Consider the following 12,035-nt stretch of genomic DNA (forward strand, 5'->3'; position numbering starts at 1 on the left):
AATGTAAATACGTGTTCTGTAAGTGTATGTCAAAGTGTAATGTTAAAGTTAAAGTGACAAGTAACAAGTAGTCCTGAGGGGATACAGAGTCAGTCTATGGGGGACCCGGGCTCTGATGAGCTCGACTTTGATGAGCCCGTCTACTGACGGGAAGAAGCTTTTGGTGTGGCGTGAGGTCTTGGTCCTGATGGACCTCAGCCTCCTGCCAGAGCAGAGGTACTTCAACAGGTTATGTCCAGGGTTAGAGGGGTCAGCGACAATTATGACTTACTGAGACACTGTGTATACAAACATATACTATTTAGTATGCCAGAAAGAGATTAAGTATGCTCCAAATACATGTCAAATTCTATACAACAAAAATACCTCCATGACCTACTTGCATGTGGTCACATTTTGTAGCATGCTTTTCATTTTCAAGTTGTAATTGCTTGTCATGTACCTGTTATGTCTTTTAATTACTGGACATTTTGCACTTTTTGATATTTTGACTTTAATATTGCAAACCATAGTATGTTAGCCAAATAAAAGTATGTTTCCATGTTAATTGTGAGTGCTAGATTGTATCCATCCATCCCTTTTTGTCCACTTACCCAGAGTCGAGGCACGGTGGCAGCAGGCCCAGCAGGCTGACTCAGGCTTCCCTCTCACCCGCAACATTTACCAAGTCATTCTGGGGGACCCCGAGGCGTTCCTCGGTCAGCTGGGAGATAAAATCCTTCCAGCGAGTCCTGGGTCTTCCCCTGGGGTCTCCTACCAGTTGGACTGGAAAACCTGCCTGGAAAACCTCTAATGGGAGGCATCCAGTAGGCATCCGAATTAGATGCCCAAACCACTTTAGCACACTCCATTCAACATGGAGTTAATTGTACTTTTGTTAAATTAAATTCAAATGCTCATCCAATTATATGGAGTTGTGACAGTTATGTATCAAAGTGCTCTTGTTACAAAGAGCCTAATAAGTTCATAAGTGTAATGTAAGAAGAGTGCTCATCAGCAGAGAGGGCTCTTTGACGTCCACATCAAATAAATAAAGTCAAATTCTTCATTTTCTCAATACCAGGAAAAAAAAAGTCAAACCTTTTGTCAGGATACTTCCGACCCTAACACCATGAGGGCTCATTTGATCAGGTTTAATGTGATAATTTCAGGGAGGTAGAGTACAATGTAAGGAGATGGGGTTTGGGAATGCAGTATATAGATTATTTACACATCACAATATTAATACTGAAAAGTAATATATGTGGACTGCCTGAATAATCCAGGTGAAAAAGGAGGTTACAGTGTACATTACACTTTTTATAATAAATCTCTGGAGTTCAACACCTGGGCTGAACGGCAGATGCCACCTCAAGGCCTGCTGGTGCTGCTCAGGTTTGACTTACAGTTAGAGTTACAGTTATGTGTTGGTGTGGTGTAGTTAAAATGTTTAAATAAACTGTAGAAATAAGTTCTGCCTTCCATTTGTTTACCTAAATTAAAATGTGATTATGTTAGCAAATCATCTAAAGTGAAATTACAATACGTTGTATACCTATTTTGATAAGTTGACGAATGGTTATATTTTGTAGGGGTAGAAATACCTTAGTTTAGGCCTACTGCTCTACTTGTGTGGGTTTAAGGCGATAAATCCTATTTTATTAAAATATGTTTGGATAGTGTTACGTAATGAAGAGGGAAGTCCTATTTTGTCTTTCTTTCATAGCTTTTTGTAACTTAAATGGCCTTGTTGTTGAATTTGATAAACAAACTTGCCATAGCCAGCCAAGAAGTAGAAGAGAAATAATTAACCAAAAATGCAAGTTAATGTTGCAAGTATTTGAAAACTGTACTATCATAAATGTTTTTGTTTCGATTGTCTCCTGACAATTCTCAACATGGATAATCCGAGCCTGAGATCTAACAGAACAAACAACAAATTACAGCAAGCATAGTGACATAGTTACCACGAGTTGACCTGAGGGGCCACTGAGCTATGGGTGCACTGCTTTCGCGACCAATCTGTGGGTCGGGAAAGTGAGCCAGTTGGAGTTGGACACGCTCACATGCACCAACTTGCACGAGATGCACGTGCAGTGGCCTGGCTATGTCAACAAAGCAAGCAGAAACTCTGATAACAAAACACACTGATAATAGGAAGAGTGATTTTATTCTCTGCTCGGGTAGACATTACTCCATTACATATCTACATAATAAACTGTTGTTTACTGCTATAGCAATGCTCCAAATGTCTTATATTGCTCCTTTAAACGTGCTTTCACGACAGTAACGGTTATCTGACAGTTAGGCCGACACGCTTACGACTTTGCGTTTGATTAAAACTGACTTTTCTGAGCCGCCGTAGCGAGGAAAAACACTGACAAGCAGCTGTTCCGTCAGTGTTATGTTACAGAGCTCACGTGTAAGACTTTACTGCGTATAGTGCTGTAGCAGAGACTCATTTGGATCGCCAATACTACAATGGAGCCCGTCATAAAAATAAATCCTGGTAGGTTAAATGGTCGTGATGTTTTTATTTTTACGTTAAAAAGGTATGTCGATGCATGCTAATTTGTAGCATGTGTAAATGTTTGGCTAGTGCTGCTTCGTCTTGCTTCAAGTGTAGCACATTATAAAGCCTCTTCCGTTGTCGAAGCTACTCTTTTATATCACCAGTAGCACAATGAAGCATATTATTGAAGTAAATCCAATACATTGCGTGTCCGTGACTTGTGTTTGTCGCTATGAATGATGCCCACGCATGCTAATATGTACGCTAGCAGTTGTAAACGCGTGGCTAATGTTGGCCGAACTTCAGTCAGTCCGTTATTAAAGCTTGTACCGTTGTTTTTCTTTACAGGAGCGACGAAATGGGACATTCGTCAGAAAGTTTGGGACTACATCGAAGATAATAATCTGGCCAATTTCCCTCGGCCAGTTCACAACAGAATCCCAAATTTCAAGGCAAGTTAAAGCATTTTAATTGAGGAAGGCTTGCCGTGCACGACCACCACAGTATTGCTTCGTAACTAGTCGTGAACCAAATGAATACGCTGACAATTAAACTCAAATATGCAGTGACATTAAAGTCGACATTGTTGCAAATTATTTCATCTCTTTATCAATTCAATCAGTTGTATTCATACACTCACTGATTTGTTAACTGTGTTTTGCCACGAGTACTCGGGGCAGTAGTAAGGACTAAAGCAAATAGAGATTCAACTCTCAAAGCTTTATGATAATCCACTACCTAGACAACCACACTTACAGTTGTAACAATTTATGAATTGCATATAGTAAAGCCAATTATGTGGAATAACATGGATGTTAAGTCACAACACATGAAGCTATTAATACTTAGGTCAATCTAATTAAAAAATAAATCAAATCTTGAACAAATAAATGTTTTCCTAAATGAACATGCGTTACTACATGTCTTCCATATGTTAAGAGAACAGAAGTAAAGTAGAAATATTTGCACATAATGGACTGGTGTTGGGAACAGGGTCAGTTCTAATTTTGGCAAGTTAAATAAACTCTTTTTTTCTGTTAAACCGCTCATTGTGTCTGTGTCTCCCTTCTTTTGTCATAGCCATGCGGCCCAGTTTGTGATGATAAATAAATATAAACGCCTATATATATATATATATATATATATATATATATATATATATATATATATGCATGCATGCATGGGTAAAATAATTGCTTCAATAATAAATTCACCATGTGGTTTCCACAGCAGCTCTTGACTTTTTGGATGCATAATGGCTGTCTTGTCTGTGCATACTCTTTTTTTTTTTCTGTGTACTTACTGGCCAGGGTGCAAGTCAAGCATGCAACAGGCTTGTAGACCTGCAGGAGTTCAAGTCCAGCCAGACAATCAAAGTAAACCCAGACAGACCTCAGCAGCAGGCGCGCTTTGTCTCTCTGGAAGTAAGTTAATTCTGTTGTACCTTCTTCTCCTCTAATCTAGGGTGCTTTCACAGCTTGTACCAAGGTGTCTGAGCTGCAGGTGTTCACCCAGGCTACTGAGGTGAAGGTGGATCCTGATAAACCTCTGGAGGGTGCCCGACTTGCAGTGCTACAGGTAGCACTTCACTGTGGAAACGCACACAAAGAACCAAAGTGCCCCAGGCTATATTACAGACATTTTTCTCTGTCCTTTCTGTTTTGGTACATTGCCAATTTAATTTACAGACTGGGGTTTAGAAATTGTTAAAAATTCCTGAGAAATTTTCAAGAAGCCGAATCACAAATCCTCTAATAGACTCCAGAACGTGCAATATAAGATTAAGTACTACATCCCTTGATTCACTTTTTAAAGTGACAATGCCTGCACATCAATGCTTTGCATCTTTTAATTTTTGCCATTTCTCACGGATTTTAATCCAATCCATTAGACATCTGCTTGTCCCACTGAGGGACTAATAAAGGATTATCTTATCTTATCATCATATTAAGTAACTAAGTATATCTGTTGGCTAATTTTTTGGAAAAATCTTTCACAGGCGCAGAAAACTTTATTGGTCCCAACTCCTCGTCTTCGAACCGGCCTTTTCAATAAAATTACTCCTCCGCAGGATGCCAGCAAAGAACAGCTACGCATATGCTCTTCCTCGCAGGTTTCAACTTGTTGATTTTACATCATTTTATTAAAATATCCACACATAATTGTATTGTATATTATGACCCCCGATAGCGAAGATATTTCTGATTTAACTTCTCTTCCTGTCGTTTGGACCGCTTCCATCAGGGTGTGAGGGACTTCAGTGTGCCTGTTGACCTGGATGCGACCGTGAAGGTGGATCTGGTAGTGGTCGGCTCTGTGGCGGTGTCAGAGAAAGGTGACCAAGAATTCTCCACTTCGCCATAATAAATCAATTACATACTTGGAGCCTAAACGCAATGGAAATGAGTCTCCTTAAGGGAGGATTATTCATTCATTCATGGTTTGATACATATGGTAGATTACCAGTGTTGTGAGCCAAAGATCAATTTCACCATCAAGACAGTAAAGTATATCAAATCTAACAAAAATCGGATTTAAACGCACTCTTCACCCATAAATATTAAAGTAAAAAGTTAAAGCCACAATTGTTGCCTGCTTTCTTAAAGATGTAGATAACTTGCGAATTATTTATTTAAGTTTAAAGTACTAATCACTTAAGACTACGGGTAGCAAAATCAACAGTGTTATTCCATCATACACTTATGTATTGGGCAATGTAATAGGAACAGTGGAGGTTGTTGCAGACGCACCTGGTGGAGATTGCTCTACTGAGTGTGCAGGTATATTCCTTTGTATCACACTTTTCTAAACCTGCCTTTTATAATAATGATTCTCCTGTCTTCTGCAGGCTTGCGGATTGGAAAAGGAGAGGGCTTTGCTGATATGGAGTTTGGCATGATGGCTTCCATGGGAGCTGTGAATGAGTCTACTGTGGTGGTCACGATTGTCCATGATTGCCAGGTTCGTTTGCTCTTTCTGTTCTGAAAATGTTCTGTCATGGCTCTTTATTCTTTACAGTATATTTTCAAGTACAGGGCAACTTTATTTGATTAAAGCTTTAGCATTTTGACTCACTTTATCAAATAAAAACACTTAAACTAAAACGAAATTTGTCAAGGGGTGTATGCTATGTCCATAATAGTTATATAATTCATTGTGTATATATTCGACTAATACGTTTGCATTCTAGTTTGTAAAATGGCAAAATTATTGGCAAATGCAAACCACAAATGTACTTATTGGGATATGTTTGCTTTCAGGTGGTGGACATTCCAGAGGAGATAATTGAAAGCCATGACCTGACTGTGGACTACATCCTTACACCTACCAGAGTTATTAAAACCGATTGCCAGTTCCCCAAACCACAGGGAATCTTCTGGATTAAGGTAAATTAAACATTTCTTTGCTGTGTTTAGTGCTACTGCAAGTCAACAATACAGGCATTTACAGTGATAGGTGAGACTTCCATTTCAGGTTGGTTTAAAAATATTGCATCAAGAAAAAGGATATAAAACATCACTACATTCATTTTATTAACGGCTTCATCAAAAACAACCCATCATGGATTAAGTGTTGTAATGTTTTAATCTTAAAATGGAAAAGAATTATAAGCTGCATAATAGATTTATTGAGAAATGGTATGGAGGTAAAAGGGTCATTGGACTGAGAAAAAGAACATTTAACATATGATGGTTCAAAAGTGATCAATCAGATTATCAAAAAACTTGTTTTTAATGATATAATCTATCATAATGAACACTAATGGATGTTATTACAATTTATATAAAATGTGTTTAAAACTGATCATATTGTTTATGTCTTAAATCTGAAGGCCAGTTGTGCTGTAAGGTTTTAGCTGTGCACCAAAATAAATATTTAGTCCCTGTGCTCAGCGACACTGCCCTCTAATGGGCATGTAGTGACACCACATCTCACCAGAGGACTAACTTTTTCATTGCATCTCTCTGTATGAGTTTTATTTATCCGTGCTATTAATTTCCACAATTATTCTTTTGGTCTTATTTTCTGTAAAATCTTTTAATCAGTAATAATAATATTACGTAGTATTTTAGTTGTATACAGTCTACAGAGCATATACATTGTATACTAAGACACAGAGCAACCTTATCTTCAATTTATATTAAAATGTCAGTCTGAACCTTTACCTTTTACTGATTCACTGACAGATGTGGAGTGTTTTTCCACTTGGCAATTTGTCTATAATTAGACATGAGGGCGTTATTCTTAACTTGTGGAGAGTTTCTGTGTGTCTTCTGGGCTTCTTAAGACATGCATGTAAGTAAACAGGACCCAGTGACCTCACTGGCAGGAAGGCCATGTCTGATCATCAAAGGCTCCTCTGCTCAGCCAGGGAGCAACAGGTCAAACGGGACAGTCTGAAAACAATAGCCCTGTATATCCTCTACAGGACTGGTCCATATCAATGGTTACAGGCTCAACAAGTCAAGAGTCTTTATTTTTAAATGTCCTTCTGCTATAAAGATAGTTATTACTATAGCCTCCGCTATGAGCAGGATGGTATAATTATGGATAATGAATCTGTCATCTTTCACTTTATTAATCTAATTAATCCATATCTGTGGTGTATTGTTTTGTGTGTGTGCGAGTGATGCAATTCTTACTGGGTCTGTCCATTTTTGGGTCTTCAGCTGGACAATGAAAAGCTGGAGAAGATCCCCATCCTGAAGAAGTTGCGTGCTCTGGAGGAGCAGGCTGGAAAGGATGTAACACTCGGGGAGGCACCCACTGCAGCAGAGCCTGGTCAGACCGGTCCACCCAAAAGGCAGACCAGACGGAGGCCAAGGCAGAACATGCAGCAAGATGAAATGGGGGACTCCAAACAGGAGAAAATAGTCGAGTCAGAAAAGAAAGCCAGACAGCGCCCAGCTAGAGCGAGGAAAGAAAGTGGGGGAGGTTATGAGAGAGGAAAGGGAAAAAGAGAGAACACAAATGAAAAGGGCCCAGAGGAGGGAGGAAGTGAAGTCACGTCTCAACGTAAGCTCCCTCTGAGTGTGACCACAGTTTACCTGGGGGGGATCCCTGCTGGCCTGCGTGTTAGTGAGTTGAAAGCTGCCCTAAGAGAGAGGGAGGCCGCCCCACTGAGGCTCACCTGGCAGGGAGCTCAACACAGGGCCTTCCTGGACTACAGCGACCCTCAGGCTGCAGAGCTTGCCCTGGAGGCTCTGCAAGATCTAAGTCTGAATGGTCACAGTCTGCAGGCTGAGCTGGCCAAAAGCCAGCGAGGAGGCAAGAGGTCCGGACAGTCCAATCGAAGACCAAGACAATCTACACCCCCGAAATCTGATACGGCACCCGCAGATACTGAGAGCGACACCAATGAAAAGATAGAGGAGTAATAGCAATAAGCAATACTCAGCCCAATAAGTATTAATAGTGGAGCAACGTAAAATTGCCTTAAGAAGAAATAAGTTTGTTTTTTGATATTTTTGGATTTATTACAAGAGGACATTAGTTATTTGAACCATAGATGTCTAAATTGACCGCCAAGACTAATGGGCTTTAAAAAATATGAATTAGAATACGCAATAGTTGAATCAAAAAGCATTTCACTAAAAGGGTATATTGTACATATACTATTCCACAACACGTAACACACCTATGTGCCTTGTTTATTCACAGACTCCTCACGGTCTGGGTGTCCGGAGACCTTCTGTTTTTGAAGGTACTTTTTTGAGTAGTTCTTAAAAATGGAGGAACGTTATTTTACTTTAAAACTGGAGACTGTATGCAGTCTGTGTTGTTGAAATACATTTGTGGAGTAAATTGTTGTAAAGCGTTCAGTACATTTTATTTCCACAACCAGTTATCAAAGTTGCCTCCTTAAAGGGAGTCTTATTTTAAAACTTTCTGTGCTTGTTTTTCTCAAAATTATTTACTACGGTCATGGGTCAAAGATGAACTGTTTGTTTTTTGTTGCAGATAGCGCAACCATGTGGTCATTTAAACAATTTATACCATCCTGATGACACCTGAGCCCAGGAGCTTACCAGTAAAAGGAAAAAGTGCCTGGTCTAATATTTAGATGTCTATATACATTATGCCACGCCCATGTTTGACTACACAGGAGTTGATTCTTTTAAAAACACTTTTTTCAACGTCCCTGCAAATTTTCTCAAATTTGAATGGCCATATAGTAGCATTATTCTTTTTCTATACCATTGAGAAATTCCGAGGTGACCCATTTGACATTAATTGGCAAAAATTGCTGTACGGCGCAGTTGCAACCAAATTTAGAAGATGTGGACATATTTGCAAATTTGAGTTTGTGTAGCCTTGTTGGAGCTATGCTTTTTGATTTCTACTTCCTTGCAGTTTCTACTTGTGTTTTTTTCAGAATATTTTGGGAATTAACATTGTTCATTTAAACTGTGATATTTGTATTTTTTTTTGTTGACACATTCATGGCTTTCTGTTTGGTTTGGCCAGTTTGAGTATGAAGCCGGCTCTCCATGTAACGTTAAGAGATACGGTGCCGGCTGAACTGTTCTTGTTAATGCATCCGTTTGTAACCCATTGTAACATTCTCCATTGAAGCGTTTGACTCTACTGGATAAGTGTCTGTTTTTTTTGTTTGTTTTTTTCAAATCAAAACTGTACTATCTTCACATAGCTTGCAGCATTTAGAAAATAACACCTGAATGTGCTTTTGGAGATCAAACTTCAAACCTAAAACCTCCTACATTGTTTTAATCCAGTTGTCACAAAGATGGTGACCCTCAAACTATCCTTATAAAATATACAGATTTTTCTTCAGAGGGGGCAGTTCTTGGATATCAAAAGTTAAACTAAAAGCATATCTCAGACCATTGAGTCACACAAATTTAAACTGATTTACATCTGTGATTTTTAGCAAATTTTGGATTGTGCATTTGTGTTTTTTTGGAGTAATGTATAATTCAGGGCGACAATTCATTGGTGACTTATTTTTGTAATGTTGCTGGTACAGAGCAAGATATTAATTTAATGCTGAACTGCTAAGTGATTTATAAACAGGCAAGTACTTCTCCAGACTGAAGCACCCAAAAACCTGCATGCCGTACCCCGTGAGGTTTAAAACTGTGCACATGGTACCTGATCACTCTCATGTCAGTCTGCGGCATTGGACATGTGTAGTGTTTCGAAGTCACAAGCACACAGCATGTCTGTCTGCACAGAGCAGGCCTCAGGTTTTTTATGGAGCTGTCATGCAGGCCTGCTGAGGGAACAGCTGTTGAGCCCCATCTCACTCCCTCTGCCCCGCCAGAGCACTGAACCTCAGCAAATGTCATCGGTTTGTTAACTTGCTGGTCGACTATTGAGCTGCTGTCCTGGTGCTCGATGGCGTTGCTCCTTCTACTTGGGTTCAGGCAGTGGTCATGTAAGATTTCAAAGCAACTCAAACGTAAATACACAGAATGCTTTTGGAATGGAGTCTAGATGTACTGTATGTACGCTCAAGCCTCGACAGCATAACTTAGGAGAGAAAATGAATTGGAAGACGTCTTGAATTACAATTCAGTTGCTTGATGAGTGAAATATGTGGGTGCTCAAAAAATAGATTGCGGCAGACATGTTTTTCTACATTTGAAACACCTGTTATTTTCAACACCACAAACTTCCCTGAAACTAAAATAATAAAACAATCTTAGGATATCAACACTTTCTTATTTGGCCAATTGAAATTAAAATACCTTGCAGCAGTAAAACTAACAATTACTTTAATACTGCTATCAAAAACAAATATTAAGGAAGCAAATGAAAAACATTTTGGCTCATGTTCCTTTTTGTAATATACAACTAATGGCATTTTCTGGTGTGATAAGACATTCACTTGTTCAACATGCTCATGCCTGATTCTTGTGCCTCTCCTATGTTGAGCTTTATTTGTGTAATTTATAAGAACGTTTTTTAAGAAGAAAAACAAAACTTTCGCCTTTCATCCCTTTATATTTTATTTAAAGCCCACAACCTCTTTTTGTTTGGGATTTTTATTTCTTAAGCCCATTTCTTTATGTAGATTATCAAGCCTTAATGCTTCTTGGACACCCCGGAGTAATTCAACAGACTCATCTTTTGAGCCAAATGTTTTTGAGGCAGACAACTAAGCAACCAGTAACCAAAGTGGTTGAGCTCTCTGCCTCTGTTATTATGCCCTAATTGCTACTTACATTGTCGTTCCATAGGGGGCATAACACAATTGATTTTAGAATCTCTTTATTTAATCAATTAATCGTTGTTTTGTGGAAATTTAGATTTGTTCATTAATTATGTTTTTATTCAGGCGTACCTGCTCCGGCCAGGTGATCTGGTAGACTCATGGCCTCAGTCATGAACTGCATTACAACAAGACATGTACTTTAGTACTGTGTTGTACTAAAGACATGTGAACTCAGATTACCCTTTTCAATTTGAATGGTTCATTATTTGTAGGCCTATATATTTATGTTGGCATCCTGTTCAATTGTGGTAATTATTGTGATGCTTCAGGAAAAAGCAGAAATTGATTCACTTTTAAAATACTGCTAATTTTGATTATGTAAAAGTGATGACCGCTGTGACATTTACACTTTTGGTGCATTTTGTTTGCAGTGAAAACATTTTACATTAATTGGGTGTGTGAAGAAATCACCTTTTTTTGTGGTGGATTTAGGCATAAACTGCCAACGGATATATTTTATTTCTTACAAATGATTTGTTGTAAAATAGCCTAAAAATTTGCCCTCATGGGACCCTTGCTAATTTCCTTAACATTATATACAGTGCAGAAATTAATAGTCTACATATCTCTAACACAGACAACATAACAGTGCTTACAATATATCCTCCATTTTCATTTCAAAACAACAAGCGTTCTGACAAATATTGCCAATAAAGAATATACCTCCTTGGCCAATTCGCCTGAAAATAAAATATGCAGGCCTACAGAATAAATAAAAAGATGCGCTTAGGCTATTCAAAAAGTGCCTTCATCGTTTTTACACAATATATATGGACATGTTTTATGTAATGTCCATAATTGTTCCTTTAAAAATCAACGTTGAAAGTCCAAAAGAAAAAAAGGAGCCTCAGTCTAATTTGTCAGAGACAAGAAAAGTAAAAACGTCAGACGAAGAAAATTGACGTGTGCATTTTTACATTGACCTACTTTAACAAGAGGAATACACATTAACAAAAGTGTGAAGTGGTAGTCATCCGCTCTGCAGGACTAAGTACCAAACAGCAGCAGGGTTTCATACACCCGGTCTCTACCCCGCTGGTCGATGTTGATGGCATGACAAAGTTTTTTTTAATATTATTATATATTATTATTATGTGGTTGCTTTGTTAGTGGCCTGTCTCCGCGTCTTGGTTGCTGTGTGAAACAGAAAAGTAGTCCGGTCTACTTGAAGCAGTGGGTGCTGGGCCGGGGCTTTATGTCTCTCAGTGGTTATTTACTTAACGGTTCCCCTCTCAGTCCACGCCGCTGCATGGCTCAAGTCTGTGTCACCGTCCTCTGGTCTGCAGGTTGTCTGCCGGGACCTGA

At 38.8% G+C, this 12,035-nt stretch overlaps 1 protein-coding gene across 2 annotated transcripts; it reads left to right on the plus strand.

The window, feature by feature from the left end:
- Positions 1–2,346: 2,346 nt before the first annotated feature.
- Positions 2,347–9,079, plus strand: mthfsd (methenyltetrahydrofolate synthetase domain containing). 2 transcript variants are annotated; one of them, XM_068580815.1, is made up of 8 exons: positions 2,347–2,488; positions 2,840–2,943; positions 3,802–3,915; positions 4,491–4,604; positions 4,736–4,826; positions 5,340–5,452; positions 5,752–5,877; positions 7,162–9,079. In XM_068580815.1, the coding sequence occupies exons 1-8, from the start codon at positions 2,461–2,463 to the stop codon at positions 7,867–7,869; spliced, it is 1,398 nt and encodes a 465-aa protein (XP_068436916.1). In that variant the 5' UTR covers positions 2,347–2,460; the 3' UTR covers positions 7,870–9,079. The 2 variants fall into 2 exon arrangements, with proteins under 2 accessions (XP_068436916.1, XP_068436838.1); XM_068580737.1 differs by lacking the exon at positions 3,802–3,915 and adding an exon at positions 3,956–4,069.
- The last annotated feature ends 2,956 nt before the right edge of the window (positions 9,080–12,035 follow it).

This window comes from Clinocottus analis, unplaced genomic scaffold (assembly GCF_023055335.1).
Source record: "Clinocottus analis isolate CAN_PGR_092001 unplaced genomic scaffold, fCliAna1.0.p SCAF_1, whole genome shotgun sequence".
Classification (NCBI taxonomy): Eukaryota; Metazoa; Chordata; class Actinopteri; order Perciformes; family Cottidae; genus Clinocottus; species Clinocottus analis.